Here is a 27,243-nt window from a genome sequence, read left to right as displayed (position 1 = left end):
ACACGAGAGGGTCGCGCGCGAACGGAGGGAGGGTCAGGGAGGGTGAAGAGAGAGAGAGGATCGGGGGCAAAGTGTGGTGGCGGCGGAGCTGTATCGATGTCCGGGCGCGTTCGCCACCGCCGGCATACACGCCGCCAGTATCCTGCGAACGAGTGGCATGCCGCCGCCTCTCTCTCTCTCTCTCGCTCGCGCGCGCCATCGCATCGCCAGGACTGCCGCCACCTCCAGCTTCCACTTCCACCCTATCCTTGCGTCTACTCGCGCGCGTTCTCCGCCACCTCGTTCACCCCTCCGCGATCTCCAGCGCGACTTTGCGAATCATCAATCGCCCGTGCAAATTCCTCTCGTCTTTTTATTCCCTCTTTTTCCGGCCGCGATACAACCGCGCGCGATTCCGCTCTTTAGAATGCGTGCGAGAGGGAGGAAGATTGCGCGCGTTAGAATAATTTTATTCTATATTCTCCAGCGTGATTCGATCGCCAACCCCTCGTGTCCCGGCCATATTCTTCCGGGCTGTCGTGATCTAAGGTCCTTCCGCGCTTTTCGCGAGCCGCTTCGTGCCGCAGCGCCGGGGTCGTAAATGTTTTCCGCCAAGATTAATCGTCCGGATGGGAGCGAGCGAGAGAGAGAGAGAGGATCTACCTCGTCTCGAGAGCAAGAATGCGGCTTTGATCGTGAAAATAATCTCGATCGCGATCCTTCTCTTTTCTCAGCTCTCTCGTTTCCCTTTACTGATGCGGTTGATCATTAAAAAAAAGTTTCTTACATACCTGGTTGAGCTTATATTTACGTTGACATGTTGCATTTATGAGACATATTCTTGATTCACGTTTTATTCATTTCTCGTGTTACGTATTAATAGTCTCCTGTGACACATGTTGCAGAAAATATTATATTAATATAATCAATAAAATATATCTCCAAAAAAGGAAGATTAAATATGTAGCTATATCCCCCCGGAAGATTAAATAAAATCTGAATAGGTATGAATATAAAATATGACAGAAAGTAAACCATTAATCTTTGTTCGGCAAAATGTATATACAAATAAATAATAGAGATTAATCTGGATACATATATGATTACATTGAATGGAAAAAAATAAGCAACGAAATAAAAAAAAGTTCTTTTTTTTTTTACGTATATACAAGTAAAAGATTGAAGACTGTGGCACTCTGAGCGCGGTTTAATATCGCATCATCGTTATAATGTTAAAAAGCCGGAAGGGATATTGATCGGTGGCAGTTTTAAAGCTATTCGTTATTAAAAGCCGTCATATCTTATTTACCAGTATATATATTTATGGTATCGGATATAGGGATGGAATTTTTTCTCACCCTCGAAACGTCGCATTTCATGAATAAACAAATAATCTAATTGTCAGAATTTTTTTATAAAACTGTACGAACCGTAACTCGAATAATCTTAAATTAATAATCAGTTATATTCTGTCCTGCATTCAACAGTTCTATTTGTCCTACATTCTTTAATTAATTTAGCGTTGTAACATTGTCGAAAATATTATACGCAGATACAAATACATGTTGTACATCAACTGCAGATTTATATATATTACGCGTATTATTCTGTTAAATGAGAACACAGGCGGCAAGAGGTATACAAATGCTTGAAATATTACAGTTGTTCCATGATCTTGAAACATGTTTAAGATTAGTACGTGCTTAGCAGACGCGCGAACGAAGAGCTCGCAAGAGGGCTGCTTACAAACTTGGATTTGTAGAACTGAACATTTCGCGTAGAAGTGCACGCATATTCGAAGATGTATTCTCTGGTTGGGATCATGGGCGTTCGCAGAAGAGATCAAGCCGGGCATTTGTCGTCCTTGGAATCAGTAAAATAATCAAGCATTTGCTCTCCTTGTGAATAAACACTGAAATTTATTTGCAATTTTATTTAATATTAAACAACACAAGAGTGCGCTATTGATATTATTTCTATTATTTTATTAATCTTCGCGATGACAGTTGCTTGATGCGATGAATATGACCATAATTTTAATTCGCCGAATTATTTCTATTACGTACATCATTTAATTTATCCAATTTCTATTGTATATATAATTTTAATTCCCGAATTTCTATATTGTATTGGTTGAGAACTATTTTGTATGTATGCATCTCTTTATACATTTTTTTCTCATTTCGTTTAGTTTAATCGAATATAATTACGTGCGCGAAGCGAAGTTATATTATTCTGTGATAATAAAACCTTAAAAATGCAACGCATAAAATTATTATTGCAATGCATTGCGTGCATAAAATATATTTAATAATGTGATTCATAAAAATTTAATATATAAATTTTTAACCGAAAACAAAAAGATAGAATTTTCTGCAAGAATCTTTCGATCAAAATATCTGCGTTTCGATTAGATTCGCGCGTCCGCTACGCTGCACGGCTCGTGCGAGACTGATCACGTGATCATCAATCTCGCAATCGCAATGTCTCGAACGAGAATCAGTCTCGCGCGGGACGCGCAGCGTGACAAACGTGCGTGATGTACTAATCTAATAGAAAGGATAGAAAGAGAGTGCTTTCGTCGGAAAAGCACTAACAATATTTGCGATAATTGATTTTGAATGCTCTTTTAGAGAGGGAAAATAAAAATATGAAAATAATAAAAAATAGAGAGTCCTGCGGACGCTCATTTTACGAGAAATAGCGCTGCTCGTTGCATCGAAAAAATAATAAAATATTTCTAATACTGTCGTTTACAGAGACAGATACAGTTTCGGGCAAGAAGACGCAAGAGCACCTCGCAGAGGGAGAATTCAGCCGTTTATCCTGGACCGACCGCGATCCACCGGGGCTGTTATCGACGGGAGGCTGGATCCAAGTTTTCGCTCTCTGATAGCGCGTTCGCCTGTATATCAAAGGTATACATCCGCGGGCCTCTCGACGCGGCGGCGATAGCATCGGAGAGACAGAGAACGGTAGGTGCGATTTTTGGACGGAAAGAAGAAAGGGAAAATACGACAGCGAAATAGACCGACCTACGATGTCTGCGACACTGTCGGAAATATTTCGTTTCCGGGTCACACGCGGCTGCTGCGATTATTCGTGCCGTATATTCGGCGATGCCGAGAGCATCAACGAGACTTTCCGCGGAATGAGAAGCCGTATGTTGCGAGAAAAGAAAAAAAGCCGAAAGTACCGGAAGAATATGCGGGGCACCTTATTTCTCGAGGAAATAAAAGCGACGGAAATTCGTTCTCGAAGCGATCGTAACTCTTGCAATGCGGAGACTGCTTGCAACGTGTGATTGTGAATTATATAGATAAAAGTGTAATTGGTAATAGGAAAAGGAATAAGGGAATGCAAGGAAAAATCGTATATCGTATGGAAAGCACGCGGCGGAGGAAAAGATATCGCCGCTCCGGCGATTCGAGATACACGATTACCGCGAAACTAATAATAAACAGGGCGGCGAATTGAATTAATCGCTCCCCCTAACTTAGTTTCCGATCCACTGGTCGATTTCCGAGTATTACTCGCCAAGCTCATTAGGAGCTGTTTAGTTGCGCAAGAATTTCCGGAAGTACCGCCGGCACTCCGGTATCGACTGCGCTTCCAGCGACTATCGTTTGCTCGTTAACGATAATGCTTCTGAGTTTAGAGAATACAAAAGTCCATACTACGAGCAATCAACTTACGTTCAAACGTTTCCCGGTAATGGGAACCGAATCGCTTTCCCTTCCCTTCTTCCTTCGCCTCGCACCGAACTGGGAAAAGCCGGCTGGAAACGAGATGGATACACAGAGAAACGAAACGAAGAAAGAGAAGGAGCGCTTCCGATTCGCCCGCACGGCTTGCATACAATTAACTCCGAAAACATAAGTTTCTCGTTTCTCGTAGAGAAGAAAGCGTTCGGCTACGGTCTTTAGACGTGCCCTGAAATAAAAAAAAAAAAAAAAAAAAAAAAAAAAAAGCGTAGACCGTCAGAACGTAATATTGGCTCGTGGAATGGTGGTGTCTACATTCAAGTAACATCCAAGAACCATCCCCCTGCCACATTCCTCTTTCTTTAATAAATATTTTCCTTCTGAGAAAAGAAATATATATATATATATATATATACTACATCTCTTACTTCCTTTTTATTTAAAAAATTTTTTCTTCGCGTTCTTCGGCAGAATTTAAAATTGAAATCAAAATCGTTAAGAGCACCTCTTTCAACATGGACGGTAATCGAAAAAAATAACGCGACGTTGTTCTCCGCTCTGGCTAATGAAAAGATCGCGTATTACGATATCTTAAAAGGGTATACTCTCTCTCTGTTATCCGGTATATATATATATCCGAAGTTGTTATCGAGATAGAGCGAATCGAGATTCGGGGGATTTCCGCGTTCAACGCGGATCAGGTGGTTAAATCTAGCTCGGGGGCGAAACTTCGCACACAGATCCATTCCGGGGAATACTTTTAATGCGTTTAACGCGCATGCAACTTTCGAATAAACATATTCTCCAGTGTATATATATACGTACGTGTACATATCACATATACATGTGCTTTCTCGCGTCATTACCCACGGAAACGAAACTTTCTGATTCTCGCGCCGAGGGAACGGTCCGCGGCCCTTTTGAGTTTCCCGCTGCTGCTAATTACTAGCCATCATTAATACAGACTGCTGGTAGTTCAACTCGATCTCCGCCCGTAATATCAAACTTTATAGAACGTCTCCAAGATCTCTTCCGCCCGAAATCTCGGTCATTGAACAATTTTAACACTGATCGCGATTGTGCGAACGGCGAATGAACGAACGACCGAGGGTTGTCGAAGGGTAGTTTTGTTCTTATTTCCGACCATTATACGCGTGTATCGGGGGTGAGGTTTAAAGTATTAAACATTAATAATTTTGTTAGCAGATAGTACACTAACTAACATGTCGATATATCGATCGTCAAGTACGTTCTACTATGTAACAAAAACCGATATATCGGCTTTTAGGTATTACGAGGGTTAATAGTTTAGTGTATACTATCCCCTAAAGGAAGGGGGGAAGAAAGAACGGGTTTCTTCAACAAGAACTACAATCCGCAGACTGCCCCGGTATCGAAGGAGTTTGCAGATTTTTCTCTTGGATCCTTCTTTAATATCAGCTTGAAAATAGCAAGAAATATATATCGCGCGTTTTATCCCTTTTATCTGGAAAAGTTTTATATGTTATATACATATTTTATATATATATATACATATCGATTTGGATATTTATAATTGTTACAGAAGAAGACAACTCTAGGATTCAAATAATTTTACATTATAAAAGCGTAAAAAATAAAAGATTATAAAAATAACAATTATATTGTTAAAGAATTATGAAAGATTTGATGAATAATTAAGCATTTGTGTGGAGAGATTTGTCTTTCCTGAAAAAATCTGATAATGATATTAACATATTTATTAACTATATTTGTACTCGCATAATTAAGATTCCTCGTTTCTTCGATACCAGGAATCTGAATTCACAGAAAATTAATTCACACTTGCGATAATATTGGCTCAGACTTCGCAAGCAACGGCGATTTGCATATTCTACTCAAAGATTTTTTTCTATTATACACATACACAAAATTATCAATAAAATTCTTCGTAAATTTGCGTTATTCAAAGAGCGATATTTAGAACAAATTAAAAGGAACTCAATGTTTGAAGCACAAAAGATATACGAAGTATTTAAATGTGAATGATACACTGTTCCGCCATCGACAGCATCGACAGCAGTTTGAAACAACAATCGCAATTCAAAACAATTAAACGGAAATTGGTAAACGATGAAGCTAAATCCGGTTTAGGAAAGCGCCGGGAGAAATTCGATCGCGCGCGCTCCGGAAGCGCATGAACATTCTCAACAAACATCGATAACTCGCAGTCGCGATAAGCATCGCGCTGCACAATAAACTCGCGGGAATCGCGTTAGCGATTCGCTGTGCGAATTAACCGTAGTGACTTATCGCGATAAACTAGCTAGAACTTGCGATTGTATACCTTTTAGGAGGGCAAAGAAGTCAAGAAGTCGCCGGTTTATTGCATGAGGGGCTGCGAATAAAGAAACGCATCGATGAAATTACGAATGTCCGTATATTTGACTTTAGCAATAGTGTGTATGTGTATGTACGTGTGTATGTGTGTGTGAATAGTAATAATAAAAATAATAATCGTCGTAATCATAGTATACATCGCGTCTAACGATCGTGACGTTCGTAAGAATAGGAATAATAGTAATAATACAATCGATACAAATTGCCGTAATTATAATTATTACCTATATACTGTAAAAAAAAAAAAAATCATCACTACCATCTTTGGGAGACAATATGTAAAGAGAATCAAGGGTCAATCAAGGGGAGGAAATCGAACGCCGTAGAAAGATTAGAAAAGGAGGGAGTAGGGTCAAAATCGATCCAAGGATACAAAGAAAAGGGAAGTCCCTCGTATAAAATTAGTTCGCGCTAGTTAAGGTAATTAATAATATTATTATATATTATCCACATTTCTACCAATCGTAAATAACCGCTCGAAAGTGCAGTATATTTTTGTTCTTGCCAAAAATTCATTCTCTCTCTCTCATTCGCTCTCGCACTTTCGTTCTCTCTTTGCAATCTCTCCCCTTCTTTTGTTCGGTTTATCCCACTCGTTCTCTGTTCTCGCGCGATAAAAAGCTTCCTCCGTTTAAAAAGCAGTCTTTCGTTGCACTATGCCGGAGCTTTCCGCCCCTTTCTGTGCCTTCTCGTGTGAATGGTATAAAAAATGTTTCGCCGCGAGCGCGTATAATATCTATTGTATACGTTACCAACTGATAACGTCGACAGCTTACAACGACGTTTACAACATATGCAATTTCACGATTGCTACGCGATACCGCCGTGAAAAATCGCTATCGATTCGAGTAAAATGTGTCGCCTGCACGAGACACGTCATATATTTATTTATTTGTACACAAATAAATAAATGAACGTACAATCTCTCGCGAAACTTGATTTTTTTTTATCGATCATCGCTATCGCATTTACCTAATCGTATCGTAAATAAATACGTGTCGTATTACATAATGTCTTAATATTAAAAGTACATTTTTTTTAAATCGTCGATAAAGATCGGTCACTTTAATCGTTCGTTTTAAAACGCGTGACGAGCAAAAAAGATATGTCAGCCTGACCGCAAGCCTGGACGAAAAGGGAGATAGATATTTTTTTTTCAAGATTTTGCTCACCGCGATATTCACTACATTTGTCTTATCTTCGAATTCCAAGCACAGTCCAATTTTCACAGTCGCATAATTAACACGATCACAATCAAGTTTTCGTTAGCCGATAACCGATTCTTACTTAATTAATTTTCATAATTCCTGCCTGTACTTGCTCTTTCGTGTCACGTTGGTAATGCGTAATTATACCTGTAATGCTAAAAATATGTTTCCCCAATCGTTAGGTCTCCATAAAGTAACTTTTATCGATGAAATCCCTGCAAGTAATTACGTATACTAATTACGTACGTTCAATAACTCCAATATCGTAAACAACGTGAACGAAGAACGAGCGTAACTTGAAATTTCTTCCTTTATCACCTCATTATTAACACTGTAAGCTCTCTTAAATCGGCTGAGAATAATCCGACATCAATAAAACCGCGTACGATAAAATTATGAAGGATTCCCTTTCAACCAGGAGAGAGTATCTTTGAGATTATGAGATCAGATCGTGTAATAACCGCTTTCGAAAGCGGAATATTAGCGATCCGCGATCAAGGAACGAGCGGGATGCTCTCTTTTTAATGCGCGTCTCCTCTCGTTAAGTTACAAATTTCTTACAAAAGCTGAAGACTATATCGTCTACGTTGTTCGTCGACGACGTCACGACGAAAGATTGTTGTGCGAATGTGGTTTCTCGTAGTACAGAGACACGTATTGAACATAACAAGAAAGATTATTCGAACGTGAAAATAACATGGAAAAAAACAAGAGGAAAACTTAGCTATATAACATCGTTTCAACGTCGCGCGTCGCGAAATCCCTACTGTATAATTAATCTACTACTTTGTAAAAATGCGATTTTCATCCATCCAAGGTTATCCTATCCACGTTATCTCGTATCGCGTCATCGTCACAAGTCCGCGAAAAGAATCCTCAGCTGCTATAACTATACAATTAATTAACGTTAGTAATTACTCTCACTTAATTCTAATTTTATTTCATGATATCGCGTCGTATATAAAAACGACGTCGTTCCCGTTTATTTATGGCGTCAGTCTGTCGTAACGCGTTTGTTTCTATTAAAACGACGTTACACTTTTTTTTTTGTTAAGACCACACACCAGAATTGAAAAATTGACAAACTCTGACAAAGAAAATAATCACGATTGCAAACACTATACGAGCTTCTTCTTTTCTTTTATATTCTTCGAGATTTCCGATTCTTTATACGACACTCGCAATTCAATTATCGGAATATTTCCTTGCCGCGCGATTATCGAGCAAGAACAATCTCTTAGAAATAGAGTCACTCTTTATTTTGTACAGACCGATCCAGCGATATTGCACGAGTTTCCTTATGTTGCACATAGTACAACAATCAGCCAGATATATGATCGCTGCGTCACTGGTAATTCGTCAGCGCTGTACTTACGTCTATCTACTCGCGATTTTAGAAAGATCAGAACACAAATGAAGTTTATGTTTTATTACGTTATTCTCTAAATCATTCTTCGTATAAAACACTCTTAATCATTAGATCTATTCATCAGACACATTAAAATACACTTTGTTCCGTTGTTTTTATGTTTTTAACATTAAGGTTTTGCGAGAATTCAAGTTTACATATACATGCCAACGCAAAACAAATACAGACTTATCGTAGTGTAATTAGAGCGATAAATTTGTATCTTTTTTTTTTAGAAAGAGAGGGAAAAATACATAGAGAATACCTTCGATACGATTTACCAGCGTGCAATACTTGATCGTGCGCGCTCTTGAAAAAATTTGCTCCGTGTTTCAGCACTGTGTTAGGCCGCGCCGCGCAATCCGCAGGGCGTGCAAGTGAGAATACACAGAAATCTCTTGACGAGAAGATTCACAAATGTTAACGTCCCCGGCGCGCTTCGCAAGGGCCGACAGTATCGTTGAAACCTATCGTCGCACTCTTCGTCCTCTTCGTATTCATAATTGTAATTGTACGACGTTGAAAGATTACGCGGATAATAATAAGAATAATATTGACGATGACGTTGATGACGCTGCTGATGCTGTTGTTGATAAGGATGCTGGATACGATGCATGCACCTCCTATTCTCCAAGGCGCTGAGTCCTGGCAGTGAAGGGCGGGCGAGTGTACGAGCCGAGGCTGTATATCCCGATACACGCGGAGGAGGCATTGGTAATCGCGAAGATAATTTTGGGGCCAAATTCGGCCTCATTCGGAATCACCAGTTGGCCATGCCCGGTTTGTTTAATGTCATGAAATAAATCTGGCACGAACTACCGCCTTTTGCCGATGAGAAGAACACCTGTGACAGGCGATAAAACGTATAAGTTTACAACATAAGCAAGGAAATTATTTTAAATAAATATATAGCGTTCTAAAAATGTTACGTTCGTAAAAATATGCAAATTCGAATCGAGATGTATCGTACGTACCTTATCATTACGTTCACAGAGGAACTTGAGCCGTTGAGCCTTCTTGTGCATGAAAACTCCATCGAGGTGACCGCTCTCCACACTTCTGATTTCAATCGCCTTGTTACCCCAACCCATAATCTGCCCCGTGCCAATATATGCGACGCTCGTAGGCATCTCGCCCCATTGAAGAACCATCGTTTTGGATACTCTGCCGTAAGTATTTACGTATACACCTTCATTATCGTAGCAAAGTAGCAGTTGCATGCCATTACTATTAGGCAACGCTACTATACAGTGAGGACAAATAGGGCCTTGGGTCTGTAATTAGAAAAGTGTATTATAATATACACTGCCATATGATTTTAAAGAAAATAAAGGCTGTGATAGGCAGATAAATATGCACGACGATTTTTTCTCGGTCGATTTGAGCGATTTATCATTTTTCAAAATTGTTGGAAAAATTGTATAATGCATACAAGTTCAGAAACAATACACACGGACATACATATATATCTATGCATACACATTGATGTCTCTTGATGAATAAATTCAATCAATTTACATATGTATTGATCTTAACGAAGAGTTTGGCAATAAAAAAAATATCGTTTCCCGTTGCAAAACTAGTTCAATGTAAAAATCTGCGGATATATCGTTAAATACTGCAAAGAACGTATGTGTGCGTGTTCATGTTAGTATTCCACTAACGATAAATCGTACAAGAGAGATTTATCACCGAGAAACCTGCCCAATTTATGAAACGAGCAGATCGGCCAATAAATCGTGCCGTGTATACCTTCCTACCTATCCTATCCAATTCTGGATGTGATTTCTCTTACGTGTTTCGGTAAATAAATGTCGTAAACCGTGGCGGAATCCAAATCAACTGCGTGGAAGCCGTCGGCGCTACCGTAAATAACCTTTAACCTTGTACCCTCCTCGACCGTAAGGTCAACCAATAGCGGTCTATGCGCAAGTTCGCCGAAAGATTTGAAAGCCATGAATTTGTGATACGGCTTTGGCGCCCAGGCGTAAATCTCTATGGAATCTTTCAGCGCGATCACGAGGAACTTTATCCTCTCGTATTTCACTATTTTAAAATGCACGGCGCCCTGCAGATCGCCCACGTTAATCCAACCGTTACGTCGCTCGACTTGCTGTGAATGAATAAAATAATATTATGATAAAAATATTCTCGCGATAAAGATCAGAAAAGAAGAAAAAGTTTCTACGATGTATAAATAAAACTTACGTCGCTGTGACCGTCCGTCCGCAGAATCTTACTCTTCAACCAAGATAGATAGTAGACGCGTACTCTGTTCTTCTTACCACTGATTGTGACGAGAATATTTTGACCTTCGAGAACCTCCATCTGTTGGAAACGTCTCCTGCTGATCAATTGATAAACCTTACCCTGCCCGCTTCTGTCCAATAACATCAGGCCGTTTTCGGTGCCGATCAATAGATTCACTCCTGTAAAGCGTTTAGAAATTAATTACATAATTCGACAAAATTTCGAAAAATTGTCATGCAATTAATAGGATAGTTATACGTACCCCATAACGCGGCGCAAAGAATCTCGCTGTTAAAACGCTTCTTGTATTTGCGTATCTCGGGTGTATCCGAGGCTAAATCATGGCTGGTGGGAGTGACGTTAACGTTTACGTGGGACTCTCTTCTCGCTGGACCGGCCCCGAATCCGAAAGTCAGGAAAGACCTCTGTTTCTGTTGAAGCGCAAACGGAGGTGGTGATTTCACCGCTTGTCGATACTGCAACAGAGATGATTCTGTCGTTCAAGAGATCCCGGGTGAACCACGTCAAATGAAATTTCTACTTCATACACACACAAAACAAAAGATGCTAAAGTCCCAGAAAAACTCATCTTCAACCCGAAAACACTACTGGCAGAAAGATGTAAATCGCAGATAGGTTTTTCAAATAGAATAAAAAAACGAAAAGAACAACATGCAAAGGATGTAAATGAGGTAATGAAGAAAGAACAAACCAGTCGAGTCAAATATGCGATATCTACATAGCATTCCTATACAAACAAATATTATATCTCGTTCGTAAATTAAAGCTTCTATTACGCAAAGTAAATTATATGTGAAAGTAACACGGAGCAAAGGCATTCTCGCAATGATAATGAACCCACACACACACACACACACACATATATATGTATATGTATGTATATATCGGAGAGATGCATTTCAGACAAGCAGATTTCGAAACTAGCCAACTCTGCGTGTTAAATAATGGCACATCCACACAATTATTAGCTTATTATATATTATCGCGTCGCGTCCCGTTATTCTCGAATGCACCCAACACGAGATTAAACAGTCGTAAACATCGTGAAACGCGCGATTCATCTCGCGCACGTTTGTCACGCACGTTGTTCACGAATGAGAAACAAAATCCAGAGAGAAAGGATAGAAGGAAGAGAGAGATGTGAGAACAAAAAGCAACGGTGGCCGCGACGTGGTCGTGTTAGAAATATATATTACATATATGTATCGTCGTTAATTACCGGTGTGTGACATCGAGAATCAAGAGAATAGAGGATCCCACAAACCAACAACAAAAAGAGGAGTTATAAAACGACCGCGCACAAAAACTGGCATTCATCTCGCGGTGTGCATAATGAAAAAGATCAATGATCGAGAGCAAAGTAACACGAGTATATTCTGCCCTTGTCCCTTCTGCCTCCTCCCCTCGCGAGGAGGGGGAAGAAGAGGGGGAGGGAAAACAATGTTGAAATTTGTGTAAATGGATGAATAGAGAGATACTTACATTTTAATTAGTATTGGGATTGGAATGGTCAGTAGAGGGCCCTGCCCTTCGGGTTAGAGCTCCCGCGTGTCCCACAACACACAACATAATCCTGAATTAGTCACGCTGACAACCGTATAATTGATCGCTTATAAAGGGAGATCGCACGTGAAACAGAGACATGGCCTACTGATTCTATACTCAAAGCGTGACCGTAAAAAATTTTTAAAAATCTGTAATTCTATATTACAGGGCTCGAGTAATTATTCTACTAGCTCGTTTTGCGACTTCCACGTCTCTTCTTGCACGTGGATTGCCAATAAGAAAGATTTGTACAGTGCTCTTGTATAATCGGAAATATATATATATATACTTTTCAAACGTAATTGATTTTTTTCTCTTCCTACGAAAACATTAACTGTCTCTAAAATCAGGGGACAAATCAGGGGGGTTGAGGAATCACATATATATACGCTTACGAGAAATTCTCGTTAGCGAGAGATGTGTAGAGAAATATTTAGGGATGCCAGGGTAAAAACGAAATTATCGCGTACGATTTTTTTTCGATAACGAATGGGGAAACGAGAATCACAAAAGCTTTTCTCTGATATTGAACCTGATAGAGAATAGAGTAAAAAGATGCGTAAGCAACGATGCGAACCGTTTCTGAACCGTTACTAGACTAGTGGTAACTTTCACTCTCTCTCCTTCTTTCTTTATTATTTTCTTTTCTTACTAGAAGTATGTAGAAAAATCACCAGAAATTACACATCGAATAAAATTTCTACTGAGAGAATTGACAATTTTCTGAAATTTTCGCTAAAGTTGGAATTTTCTGAGCTTCTGCTAACATCGTATACCTTCGTGTAATAATAATAATTTTGTTTATGCATAAGAAAATAATATAAAATTAAAAACCGTCGAGGTCTATATACCAATTGCTAAAGTTCATAATGAAATAAGAATGCAACTTAAAGGAATGAAATAACAGATTGATACGTATAGTTAACAAAATGCACTTTGTAGGCTATCACGAACAATTAACAAGACACTGACACAAAGCATAAGCCGCCTCCTGTGTGCGCAAACCCTCGTAAAATTTAAATAATATATAGATATGTAAAAATCACGCGATTCAGTTGATTTTCATGTATTTCGGAATTTTAAGTATCGAAGCGTCAAGCAAATTTCTTACTGTATCGTATCGGTTTTTTTACTGTCGTTGCCACTAGTCTTTCTCTTTTTCTTCGTTCACAAGAAGCCTGGCGAAATAAAATAATATATACGAATCACAGGTTTGCGGATAAGAACACAGTACCAACACGCGCTACGTACCTATTTTGCGACGTATGCTTAGAATAATCGAGATGAGATATAAATATACACAGTATATAAGAAACGTTTCTCTTTGATCCAATCAAAAAGCACAGTACTTCTCGGACAATTCGATAACATGAAAAAGCATTCTCATTGCTACTGAACGAAATGTCTAATCATCTAAGATCTTTTTATCGATCATTGTACGACGTTGTTACGTCACATCGCTCACAAGACTCACAAGTCTCGACGAGAAACATATAAGTTTTTTGTATAATAAAGTGAAAATAAATAAGTTGTTTGGAAATTTTGATGCATCCGCGCGCACTCGTGCATGCAAATCTTTCGCTTAATTTCTCTCAATTTTTTCTATTAATATTTTTTGATAAAAAATTACCAACTCTAAAAAAATCTTTCTTCAATAATATATATTATATTATATTGGACCACATTTTCTGTATATATCGAAAGGAATACGAGTACATGAACATGCACGAGTGCGCGCATATATCATTATATAGAGGACAGAGAACATAGGTACATATAAGATAGATGAATCTGACCTCCTCGCTAGTCGACTTGTCCTGTCGTTGACCTGGTGAAGAAGTCAAGAGATCCGGTAAGACCGAACTGGGCCGCGAGCCTGGGGACGAATCTGATCTCTGGAAATCACCACCGCCTCTTGAACGATCACCCTCGCGATTCTGCAAACCAGCGATTTTCCATTTAATATACGAACAACCGAGCCAACGGTTGAAAGGAAGAGCGTATATAAAGAGAAGCCTTGAGATCGAGATCTGAATATTTCTGTTTTATATTATATTTTCCTGTCAAAAATTTCCTTTCTTTCATATTTTAATTAGCTGGATTTCTAGCACCATGTGTAAAACTGATATTTTTAAAAATATTTTTGCTATTTTTATACATTCAGATCTCGATACTGCGATATAGAAATAAGATAAAGAATTACGCTGATTAGAGGGGTAGAACAGTAGTAAGAGAAACAAGGATTAGAAGGGAAGTAATGCAACGATATGAAGGACAATGAAATTACGAAAGCGCGGATTATATCACGGAAAAGCGAAAAGGCAAGCGAAAATAATAATAAAAGAGCAGTAAGAGAAAATGACAAAGACGCGAGTAAAGCAGGAAATAATAAAAATAAGAAGAAAAACAAAGAGCAAAATTATATAAATAATGCTAAAAAAACTTATATCGAATGCACATCTAAAAAAATTACGAGTTAACGAATTAATGAGATTAATTTCTTTTCACAACGCAACGACTTATATATATATGTGTTATTGATCAGTATGTGTAGTGCAAAATAAAGGCAAACGCAGTCATGCGAACTGTCGATTAGCTAATATCAATCATATCTAGCTGCTACATAAACTTATTTTTGTCAGTCTCATTAAATAACATAATATTACCAATTCACTGAATGTTTTACATCTTATTACGACGGCACATAAAGACATATATGTCATAGACACATTGTAATATAAATTACTCTAAAACAACTCATTATATGTTATTAATTTCAATAGGAACGTAAACTTTCACAATCACGTTACATAATCTCAACAAGTAGTACAAAGTCACAATCGCAATAAAAAATTATGGACATCCGCGCAATAATAAGTAAAAAATAAGTTGAAATTAATAACTATATATATGCAACGAATGTAATAGTTTATCATTTGTTGTACTTCTATACCACATAAAAATTAGACTTATACTAGAGAGAGAAATTAGCTAATAATCGCAAAATTGAATGCAATTATTGCTTTCGTTTGGACATTGCACAACGTTAAAATGTAATAATTACATTCAATTTCTCTTTATAACTAACAAAAAAGCGTAAGACAAAGGTTTAATAATTAATTCGATGCGTATTCTCAGCATTTCTCTAACGCACGTTAATCTTGACGAGACGGCGATAAGAGTAGACACAAAATCGCTACACGTATATCATGCCGAAAGAACACATGTAAGACAAAATAAAGCATGCTTTAGCACGTGCTGCAACACGAAGACATGAGATGATCGCTGTGCGCGTTTAGCGCGTATCTCTATTGGACACAACATTCCTTTATTACTGCAAGCGTCATGCAAGACGGTGCTCTCGTGATAACAGTCATGGCCTCGTACGACGTTTACAAAATGATCCATCGTCACTCTATATTTCAATCTCGATCGCTCGAGTTTCTCTGAGATCGTTTTCTCTCTCTCTTTCTCTCTGCCTTAACGTCGTCTTCCTCTTCTCCCAATATTCAATCTTTGTTTAAGAATAGTCTCGTTGCCTCTTTCTTTGTTTGTCTCTCTTTTTTGGTCAGAACCATGCAGATAATGTTAGAAATTGCGTTAATGTCAAACACACACTCAGAAAATATTTACACGCCAGATCGATTGTTGAATATTATTAGTATTGTTTTCGCGTTTTTCCGATCTCTATTTTTATCTTTCAAATCCTCTATTTTACTTCTTTTCTTTCCACTTTTTTTCTTATTCTTGGGATGCAAAGATTTAGTTCGATTACTAAAATTTCTGATAAACTAATCTAAAAGAACATGACGACTATTATAATGTTAGTCGGTTTAGTATTTTAGATAGTATTTTAATAACTCATATATTAATGTATAATAGAAAGAAAATAAAAAGGAAATAATTGCTATGAGAAAAATTTTATCGATAATTATTTTTTTGAAAAAACTTCATTTCCGATATTTTCATAGATTTATTAGTAACGATTAGAAATAAATCCGCGAAGACATATATTGAAAATATGTCAAAGTAATCGGGGGAAATTCGTGATTCACCACGAATCTTAATGAGTTCTTTTTTTTCTGAGTCCCGCGACGTGTCGTTGCGTTGATGGTAATGAGACGTTGTATCCCGAAGAAATTCCATGCGGTTAATCTTCAGTTCTGTCCCAGATTTCGTCGGCGTAGATGTTTGTCGTTTTTCTGCATAGCATAGTACGCATAACTCAAATAGTAGAGGACGAGGCTCATTTGCCGGGAACAAGGATACACAGCGATGAAGATGGAAGACGGAGGAAATTCTGATTTACGGAGTAGCAATTAATAATTCGACATCTCTCTTTTCTCGATTTGTCGTACGTTAATAATCTCATGAAAAAAAACCCACAACCATATTTCATTTCAAATGAAGCATTAGACGTTTTACATTAGGCGAAACATTGTCTTGTGATTAATATGAACCCAAAATGAAACGCGCATTAACGCTACTCGGCAAATACGACACATTTGCAAAAAGCCTCCTCGTTCATAAAGAGCAGAGAAATATGTAAAGAAGATTGTTATATCAGCAGCACCTCTCCCAGAGCGAGAATCTTCCCCCTTATCCTTAAGTGTAACAATAGGAACTAATAGTAGAACACTAAGTAGTGGTAGTAATAGCAGTAACAGTAATAATGGAGTGTTATTGAAGTAGATATAATAGGAGTAGTAATACTAGTAGTATAATGGTATTAGTAATAGAGATGGCATAACGTAGTAACGATAATCTAACGTTCCGCTTCAAAGATCTTCCGATATCGCTTTTCAGTGAAAATGATGAAAAATCTAATCGAATTATGAGACGTTGTATTAATACTGCTAATATGATTACTGACAGCACTAGTAATTAATAGTGTATCGCTGCTATTCATCCGTGATAAATCGTGAAACTGAATGGTGATGTAGAAAAAAGAAATGCGTCTAAAAGTCGAGCGTAGCTGATTTACTAGCTTTCTATGTGATTGGTTACGTCGCTGGATGTCGAAAAATCAGTCACGATGGTCTCGGGAAAAAATAGTGTAAAGAATCAAAGTGTCCACGAACATAGCTAATTTCGTTAATTAAATTTAATCTTGACATTTGTCAATCTTGAATATAAAAAAAATGACAATATCTCGATAGACACTTCGAAGATACATTCTGGAGATGGATGAGGGAAAATAACAGACAGAAAAATCTCGACAGGGTTAAGAAGGGTTTCTCAGGCAAGCACACAGGCAGGAGGGGCTCGCGAAGTTACTTCGCGAGATTCGGGGGGGCTCGCAGGACTCGCTTAGGGGACTGACCTGGGTGACAATGGGGCTGTACTCGCTGGCCGTCGTACTGGCCGTGGACTTAATCGTTCCCTCGTCGACTACGGCAGAGGCCGTAGCATCCAAGGGTCTACAACTGCGTCTTCTTGCGTTCTCGTCTTTATCGCGTCCGAAATCGAACCTTCTCGCCTCGTGTCTATTACCGAAGACGATCTCGCTCTCGGTCTTTTCTCTCCTGGGCCTCTGGGGCCCCTCGCGGTTCAACGAGAAATCTGTTAGGATCGGCTCTCCAGAGTTAAGGCCCCCGCCGCTGCTCTTCTTACCGATAATACCGGCGACGCTCATCTCACTTCCGCGCCGATTACCGCTGGCGAATATACTCGATCTCTGCGACGAGTCCGACTTCTGCAAGTACGCCGAGTGTCTCGCGGATGGGAAAAAATCCGAGTTCTCGCGGCGAAATGCGCGAGTGAAGGCGTTCGACGCGTTGCCCAGTTTCGAGTCGCTCTCTTGTCGCCTGTGAACCGGTTTCAATTGATGTTGTTGCTTTTGGTGATGTTGCTCGTGTTTTCTTCGGGCCAACTGCTCTTGTCTCTTGAGCGTCCTTTCACTAGACGAAGAGGAACGTTCCTCATTGGATCCGGAGGATTTCTTGCTCGCTTGACCGGCCGCTTCTTGATGATGCTCCTGTTTCATTTTATCCAACTTGTCGTTAAAACCCTGAAAGAAGCGGGTGAAATCCCACTCCTTCAGGAGGAGCTGTTCGTCTATCTCTGAACGCCGATTGCCGCTAGCCGTTGCACGATCGTCTGACATCTGACTAAGTTTCTAGAGTGCGCGTACGATGGCGAAGATAATGGTACGGTGACAGAGAAAAAAAACAGAAAAAAAATGCGTGCGATAACATCGTGAAACGATGACTGTCAATGAATGGTGATGAAATGTAATGATATAATGTCATAAAAAACCGACTATCTTTGCCACGGTAGTGAATGAGTCATGTATGAATAGTAAGCTGCATGGAAGAAAAATGTACGAAATGTGAAAGAGTTCCAAGATTAAAAATAGACAAAATTATGCATACGACAAAAGATTGAAAAAAAAATAATAATGACGATACGATACGTTTTTCCATTGCACTTTCACTACCGAAAACAATATATAGTCTGTCTAGCAACGTATGTGTTCATCGTCTGTATATGTTATAAATGTGCATTGTGTATCGTACGACAGCGGCAAAAGTACAGACACAAGGCAGTGCACGGTAGATGCACCGTATACAGTGCTCGCTTGTAATATATAAAGTCCAGTCCTGATGAGTACGTGGAGCGAAACAATAAAGGGAGCGGACAATACCACTGAATTAGTCCCGATTATCTCTCACGTTAACGCACGTACATATTTGCAAAAAAAAAAAAAAGAAAAAAAGAAAAAAAAAGACAGATATGCATCACAATCGCGTGTTTCCTTTCCTTCTGTCCTCAAATCTAATCTTCTACTCTCGCGTAAGACTTTTGGAACGAACAACTAATGCCATTTAAGCCTGGATATAATTATGACATTTACAAACATCGAATAATAAATGGGAAAGGAAATACAAACGACTGCTTTGCGCGAACTACTAAAACTGTGATTATACACAAGTATTGTACAAGTTACATAACAACGTTATACGTAAATTTCAACGATATGTCGAAACGAAATGTATATCCGAATAAAAGATACATAAAAAAATATATAAATATGATAGTATTTAACTTGCATCGTTCAATCTTGAGAGGAAAAGTACTTACTCGTTTCATGACTAGCGTACGATCGCCCGATTCTTCTTCATCGGGGGTTGGCGGGAGCGGACGATTCGGTGCTCCTCCTAGAAAGATTAGATAATACATGATGTTGAATGATAGCGTAGTTTCATCATTAGTAATGCTTCTTGAAAGTAACTACCTTTCGGCTTATCTTCGTGATGGGAGTTTTGGGCATTGTGCGAAGACGACGACGACGAATCGGACGACGGTCTGAAAGGAGAAAATTCAGGACTGCAGCAGTAGAAATAGATATTGCAGCGGAACGATGTGACAACGGATGAAGCACACGTAGTGCGTTGCCGAGGTGTTGCGAGGCGAGGCGAGGCGAGGCGACCAAGACGACCATATGACACGAAATGTCGAAGCGTGGGGTAGGCATGATGGAAGATGAAACGAAATGACATTAGTAAGATTAATACGACACGCCGCAATTGCGTCCTATTCTATTTATTATAATCAAAGCGTTAAATAATTAGTAATGTTATATGATTATTTTTTTTATTATTTGTCTTTTATTGGAAAAGTAATTTACATGATAAAGATAAAAAGTATTATAACTGCATTTTTAGAAAGTGTTTTGTGAATGTTTTTTTTCTTTTTTACAAAAATCAACACTATTAATAAAAAATTTTTCGGAAAAAATAAGGCTATTAATTTAAATATAATTTCAAATTCTTTCACTGTTATAAATTTGGAAAATATTAATATACAAATAAATTTGCTAAAAAGTTGTAGACGATTCGTGTATATTATAGATTATTACAGTCATAATACTTTTCATTGGAGTCGTTGAATTAATATATGCTAATTATGTATGTGCTTTTAATTAGTTCAATTAGATGACGATAATGGAAGTTTAATGTAGCGATATTTAATATTTGACAAATATATCCAAGTTAAAGATTCGTGACAATTGCCATGACTGATTGAATGTTAGTTTATGAAATCCTTACTTACAGCGGCTTAGGTGGATCGCTAGCCAATAATGTACCATCATTTCTCAAGTTGTTTCCTCCAGCATCTTCATCGTCATCACTGTCACTCTCGATCGACAGGGCCTAGAACGACAGAAAATGATATATCATTTTTAGAGCGTCTTTCTCGTATTCGTGTGACATTAACGTCTCTGCATCATTCTTTGTACACTTTTTACCTCGAACTAGAAGCAAGGCGATGTTAATGTGTCTTTCGCGCAATAAAGAGTAGAAAGAAAAGAAAAGGGACAATGTAACAACAAGAGGAAAAGGGTGGATGCAGACATAGTAAACTTTTGCTGCCGAAATATCAATCGTGGTCACAACAATCGTGGCTCCAATCGCTTACTTGATCAAGAATACTGGAAGATTGCGGCATCTGTTTGTTGTTCTGATCGTTACCACTTGCAGGTTGCACTGAATTCGACGTAGACGAAACTGCAGGGCCCTTATGTTGCCTGTTCGGCCTTGGCGGGGCCTCGGGGCCCTGTGACACACCAAGCTCGATGAGTTGAGCAGCCAGTATCTCCATGTCCTACCACCCACACGCATACACGCACAACCCCGTTAGTCACTGTTCCGAGACCTTTGTGAATCTTTTGCTAGAAGCCACCATCGGACAGCCAAACAAGGCAGAAGAAGGCGAGGAGAACGTCGAAGGGAACAGAAAGTGATACACATAAGCGCGAAATACTACCGCTCTAATAAAACTTTAACAGGATAATTCTGAAAGAAGTGACTGTACTTTAGAGAAGCGTGTTTTATTAGCTTTAAGAAGAAAGGCCATTTAAAAAGTTCCTGGTATTAATAAATATTTAAATGCATTGTCAAACGCGCTTACGAACTAACTGATAATTTATTTGATTATGCCACGCGATTGTCAACAAATTTTTTGTTAATACTTGCTAAATTGCCTCTTATAAAATTAATGTAAGGAAAACTAAAAATAAATAAATAAATAAATAAAACATTACTTATATAACTTATATTTTTTAAAATAAGTTTTATGTTTTTTTATTCTTAAAATGAGTAAAATATCCTCCTAAGTATTCTTATTTTAGAAATCATCCTGTATAATGTTATATAATGACCAATCCAAATGCAACACGTTTAATAAAACATGTTATATTAGACAGAATTCCTTAGAATATCAAAGTTATATCAAAGCTAAAGTAATAAGGTTAATAATTTCAATGTTTAATTTAATGGATTAATTAACATTATTTAACTTTTGTTCAATGCATCACTTATTTGCCGTCCAAAAGATGGTAGATATTTTTAATATTTATAAAAATATGATACCACGTTAATCTTAAAAATTCTAAAAGTAATATCTTAAAAAATATTTTCTGCAATTTATTTCTTCAAATTATACAAATTATGTTGTAACATCTTTTCATATTTTCAAATCTAAGAGAATTATTCAAATATTCTCTTCAGTTTTGATCGATCACTTTCTCTATTGATTGTTATAAACATAAAAGAATCAATATTTACGTTACTGTATGTTTTACTTTAATCTTAGATAGTTAAACATAAATATCATACTTATATTTTAACGATGCAGTAATGTAATCAACGTTGTTATTTCTCGAAACACCAACAAACGTGTTGTGTATGTAAATCTAAACATGTATGTACAATATATATATGTACAATATGATAAAAAATAAACGGTCGATCTAAAAGTCCAACATGGGACAATGCAAGTGCTCAAGCAAAGGAATATTAAAAAGATATACATCAGTTATTATAAAATAAACAAATTTAATAATTAATCAGTGCATATCAGAATATTCTATATGTGTAATATATCTAATATATATATATATATATATATATATATATATATAGATAAATCTATAGAATGTCTTTTATTTTTAGTTTTTAGAAATAGACTTAACATGATTATATAAATAGTTAGCTCTAAAAAAAGATCTATATAAAGAGTAATAAATAGTAATATATTAGAATAAACATTTTCGCAACAATATTTTTTAAACTCAAAAAATTAGATATTTTATCTCTCTTTTTTATTAGTTTAATTTTTCTCATTTTATAATAAATGTTATCTCTTATGAAAACAAAAAATTAATATTAGATTTTTCACAGCATTCAATAAAAAAATAATTAAAAATGTATTGCCAACTAAATAAAAAAAATAAATTAACTCTTGCACTGATTGTTATTATTAAATTATCCGCAAGCATCTGCAAGAAAGCGAGTTGTTAATATACATGTAAGAGAGAAAGAGAGATAAAGTGTGCGTGTTATCTTACCTCTGGTTTCTTCGGTGGCAGCTACGGTAGGTGTGAACATAGAAAAGAAATAAAAACCAAATACATTCCAAATTCGAGTGCCGGGAGCGCTTCTGTGTACTTGTGTATGTGTTATATAATCAGCGTGTATGCCAATGACATACGCAATAGGCGAAGTAGAGAACGCGTGCACAATGGATACGATAAAAATATATATTATATCGCAAGTATATAGAAAGAGGGACATATAAAGTGTGAGCTATGCGTTTATATAGAAAATATATAAGTATGTATATACTTGTATTGAGAGATATAAATATAAATTTAAGGCAAAACTGCAAAGAAAAGGAAATGACAGCATATGCCTTTCTACAGATTTGGTTATCTATATATTTTGTCTATTTATATGATAGTCCTTATTCGTAAAGTGTAAAGAAGGGATATTTGATTTGGATGATTAATAATAACAGAATGATTAGGTCAGAGGATATAAAAGGCGCAAATAATTTACAAAAACTTACCATAGGTTTAAAGACACTGTTCCTTTGAGGCGCGGGCTGTCCTCCAGATCCTCCGCTACCTCCTCCAGCAGGTGTCTGATGATTAGAAGGCGGTGTAGATACTTTGTGCGGCTGCCGAGGATCGTCCCTGGGTGTCGGAGGTAATGGACGAGACGGAGGTTGTGGATCTGGTACCACTATTCAGTTATACCAAAATTAGTAACGTAAGATAGATTTTACAAATAAAGATTAATAGTATGTTATTATGGAACAATTAATAAAATTATAGACAAAAAATAGACAATCGTAGTATAATAAAAAATAAGCGAAAAAACATCGTAAAAATTGTACAATATATTAATTAATTAGTCCCTCAACAACAAATTGCTTGATTGAAATAAATTGTTTTGTCATATAATATGATTAAAATCTTTTCTGAATAACATACCATCCATTTATGCTACGTAAATTCTATTATAAATCATTAAATGTACCTATAAGTCTGTGCGGTATAGCGGGTCTTGCGGGCGGTCCAGGTTCTGGCATCTCTCTCTGAGATCTGCTTCCTGGTTTTTCTTTAGCGGCGGGTGCTTGAGGAGGCACATCCTGCGTCAAAGTTCTGCCTTCCTGAATTTGTTGGAAATTACGGCGCAAAGTGTCACCTCCAGGTGCTTGAACTATAGACGATGGTTCGCCCGCCAATGCCGGCTCATCTTCTTCGTTTTCACTACCGCTATATCGATAGTCGTCTCTTTCTGTAATGAGTAATGGATATATGACAACGCGCGCTGTACTCCCTAAATAAGTTTCAAAAATATAACTTTTACTATTAATCTTCGTACCTTTCTCCTGTTTGCGTTTTTTACAGCGATCAATGTGATCTTTAAGCTGTATTCTGACTTGTCTTTCCGTAGGTTGGTCCCGTATAAATGGATGTTTGAGAAGCTGTTCCGTATAAGGTCTTTGATGGTAATCCTTAACTAGCACTGTTTCAATAAATCCGTGAAATTTTTTGGCCCACTTCTTTGACTTGAGTCGCGGCGGTGGATTACGAGGAATCAAAAATAAGGCCTGTTGAACAATATACGAATCATATAGTGACACATAATTTTATGAAAAAGAATATTTTTTAAATGATGTAAAAATAGTTTTAATCGTTCAAATTATTGAGGAAGACTTACTCTCATAGGATGCAGATCGCATAGCGGAGGTTGTGATTCAGCCATTTCTAAAGCGGTAATTCCAAGTGACCAAAGGTCGCTTCTATTGTCATAAGTGGCGTCTGGATTTTCGTCGCAAGCAATAACTTCTGGTGCCATCCAGTAAGGCGTACCAATAAATGTGTTTCTTCTACCTATCGTTCTGTCCAATTGTGCGCTAACGCCAAAATCAACTGAAAAAAGATGACGACGATAATTAGTGCACCAAAATAAAATATGTCATGTAATTGATATTAAATTTATGCAAAAGCTTCACTTTTTCAAGTTTTATCTTAAAAAATAAAATAAACGATTTAATCTTTTTAAATTTCTTTCTTCTTTAAATGAAAAAAATTATAAATAATATTTTAAAACTATGTAATATTTCGTTTCCAATTTCATTGTACGATGTGAATCTTTTGCACCAACCTAATAATTTACATTCAAATCAAACTTTACCAAGTTTAACTTCCGCGTTGTCAGTCAACAAAACATTTTGCCCCTTAATGTCCCTGTGGATGACTTTATTGCTATGAAGATAACTAAGTCCTCTCAATATTTCTCGCGAGATATAGGCTATCCATTCTTCCTTCAAGCTCTGACCCTTAGTTGATTTGACAAGATCCGTCACGGAGCCAGCTCCGCAATATTCCATAACCAGCCATAATTGATCGTCCTTGCCGGGTGATGACTTCTTTACGAAGGCACCATAATACGTAGCTATATTTCTATGATTTGAATACTGCAACATAAAAAAAACTCGTTTGTATTAATTTATCCTATCAAATCATCCAGCGATATTTATATACGATATTTATATACACTCACCCGCTTGAGTACATTTATTTCTAATTTAATTTCCTCCTCTTCGTCCTGCAAAGATAAACAGCTTGTTGAAAGATGGTTGTATAATATTTAGAAGATTATTAGAAAATTTTGCAAGTAAGTCATTGTTGGAAATTTGCGTCTCTAATCCGTTCTACTTGTTCTATCTGTGTACTTATTTAAAAATAATACAAATTCAAGCTATTTGTATAAAATAATGAAGAACAGAAGAAGATAAGAATAAAATTTATGAGAACACAATCATTGAAAGACAGATAAATCGCACATATTACGAGATAAAATCAGAATGTGAAAATTTCTTTCAGTTATCTAGAAAAGCAATCTGACGTTCTCGTTAAGTAGGTAAGTAGAGTCGAGGCTTTACTCGCGCGTTACGTGAGAGAAAAGAAAAGAGGGCACTCGTGAAAAGAGACACATGAAGAGAAGTGAAAGATAATCATATATCGCTTAATGCCGATTCAGCATCGGTCAATTTATGTAAAAGGAGAACGGTTACGAGCATAATATGGTAATAATAGTAATATTATAACACCTCTTAATTTCTTTGCTATGTATATATAAATATAGAATAATAAGCACGCAGGAACCCCTCCCCTTCCTGTTTCCAGGAATATTCCATTACATAAATTCGCTACGAACTGATTCGTATCGCAGTTGTAATTAACTAAATGTAACGATGATGATACGAAGAAAAATCACTCTATTTCACGAACAATTTATTCGAGTATTAGATGATTCGATGTTTAATTGCTGATTTTATTCCGCAGTAATATTTTAAATATAATTAAAAATTCAGAAATACATATATATCAACTTGAAAAATAGATTGACAAATTAAATATCGAAAATATTAATCATTTCACTTATAAGCCAAACTTTTCTGTCTTACTAACATAAAACATACACATTTTTCTGCCTGGTTATATAACTAATTCTAGGATCCTGGAGAACGTCAGATAAATCAAATCGTTCACAGAAATGGTCTTTGTCTTCTATATATCGGCAGTGAATGATACGCGGTAATGATTTTCTAGAATCGTTTCGTATATATCGTGTGTAGCCTTTATGTTCGTCTCTCTCTTTCTGCTCGTGCTGATAAAAACTTATCTATCTGCGGTTGCGACCGGCATTACGCCTATTTTCCAGAATTGAAAGGAATCTTTCCAGTTGCAAATCTCGCGTAACAAAATTCTTCTACACTGGAAACGACTGCGTCATATATTTTACTCTCGCGCGAAACTCTTGGTATATTTCCGAGAAACCGATCTCGCGACCGCAATTCCAACTCTTCAATGGCGAAGCGAAGCCAAGTGCCGTAACATCGTGAACACCCGGCAAAGTGAGAAAGTAATTAAGTCGTGCAACCGAATACTCGCCTCTGTGACGTCCATGACCTTGATAGCCGCCAGCTGACCGGTCTTGGTGTGTCGACCCTGCGGAGCAGAAAAGCGCATTGTCATTATCGCATATAAGAAGCATCCAAGATGACGGACTTATCTCCTATAACGTTATTTTCTCAACAATTTTCACCGACTGAAATCCTTTTCATAATTAATACTATCGTCGTTTAACCTATCGATAAAGCAACTGGCTACGCTGAACATGAAATGGATTATTAAAGGAGAATGACGCACATGCTGCAATTGGCGCGAAACAAAACGCATCCCCCGCATCGTTATAAGCATCTCATTTTCTCTCTTTAACTGTCGAGAGATAGAGCAAGCAGAGTGATGTGTGTGTGGCAGAAAAAAGAGCCTCACCGCACTCTTTATGTGCGTTCGACCTTTTTTCAACTACAAAGCCGCACGCATACAAATGCAAGACTATGGATATGCGTGCGTCTCGACCGTCTATCCTCTCAAAGGGAATCGGCC

At 37.4% G+C, this 27,243-nt stretch overlaps 2 protein-coding genes across 11 annotated transcripts in view; one reads left to right on the top strand and one right to left on the bottom strand.

Moving 5' to 3' along the window:
- Positions 1 to 7,148, top strand: part of LOC114930916 (uncharacterized) — a 99,025-nt gene extending 91,877 nt beyond the window's left edge. For both annotated transcript variants that reach the window (XR_003819569.2, XM_029302776.2), the window contains one exon: positions 2,739 to 7,148. Coding sequence is in view for 1 of the 2 variants with exons in the window: in XM_029302776.2 (XP_029158609.1) it covers positions 2,739 to 3,008 (270 nt within the window). In the remaining variant the exon portion in view is untranslated. The remainder of the gene's footprint in view (positions 1 to 2,738) is intronic.
- The window catches only part of msn (serine/threonine-protein kinase msn), a 28,340-nt gene continuing 7,180 nt past the window's right edge, over positions 6,084 to 27,243 (bottom strand). Inside the window, exons 3-21 of one of the 9 annotated variants that reach the window (XM_029302702.2) lie at positions 26,746 to 26,802; positions 25,352 to 25,396; positions 24,983 to 25,265; positions 24,506 to 24,717; positions 24,167 to 24,395; positions 23,819 to 24,079; positions 23,346 to 23,521; positions 22,846 to 22,866; positions 20,916 to 21,101; positions 20,550 to 20,650; positions 19,732 to 19,823; positions 19,578 to 19,654; positions 17,818 to 18,612; positions 14,291 to 14,431; positions 11,191 to 11,359; positions 10,887 to 11,107; positions 10,474 to 10,791; positions 9,653 to 9,952; positions 6,084 to 9,522 (exon numbers count right to left, since the gene is read on the bottom strand). In XM_029302702.2, coding sequence (XP_029158535.1) covers positions 9,439 to 9,522; positions 9,653 to 9,952; positions 10,474 to 10,791; positions 10,887 to 11,107; positions 11,191 to 11,359; positions 14,291 to 14,431; positions 17,818 to 18,612; positions 19,578 to 19,654; positions 19,732 to 19,823; positions 20,550 to 20,650; positions 20,916 to 21,101; positions 22,846 to 22,866; positions 23,346 to 23,521; positions 23,819 to 24,079; positions 24,167 to 24,395; positions 24,506 to 24,717; positions 24,983 to 25,265; positions 25,352 to 25,396; positions 26,746 to 26,802 — 3,768 coding nt within the window. In that variant the 3' untranslated portion in view covers positions 6,084 to 9,438. Of the gene's footprint in view, positions 9,523 to 9,652; positions 9,953 to 10,473; positions 10,792 to 10,886; positions 11,108 to 11,190; positions 11,405 to 14,290; positions 14,432 to 17,817; positions 18,613 to 19,577; positions 19,655 to 19,731; positions 19,824 to 20,549; positions 20,651 to 20,915; positions 21,102 to 22,845; positions 22,867 to 23,345; positions 23,522 to 23,818; positions 24,080 to 24,166; positions 24,396 to 24,505; positions 24,718 to 24,982; positions 25,266 to 25,351; positions 25,397 to 26,745; positions 26,803 to 27,243 lie in introns of all 9 variants that reach the window. The other 8 variants (XM_029302691.2, XM_029302709.2, XM_029302719.2 and 5 more) reach the window with 8 other exon arrangements.

The sequence above is a fragment of the Nylanderia fulva genome, unplaced genomic scaffold (assembly GCF_048542155.1).
Source record: "Nylanderia fulva isolate GAGA-0341 unplaced genomic scaffold, ASM4854215v1 Scaffold38, whole genome shotgun sequence".
In the NCBI taxonomy this organism is placed as follows: Eukaryota; Metazoa; Arthropoda; class Insecta; order Hymenoptera; family Formicidae; genus Nylanderia; species Nylanderia fulva.
This window is presented reverse-complemented; position numbering and strand designations above follow the sequence as displayed.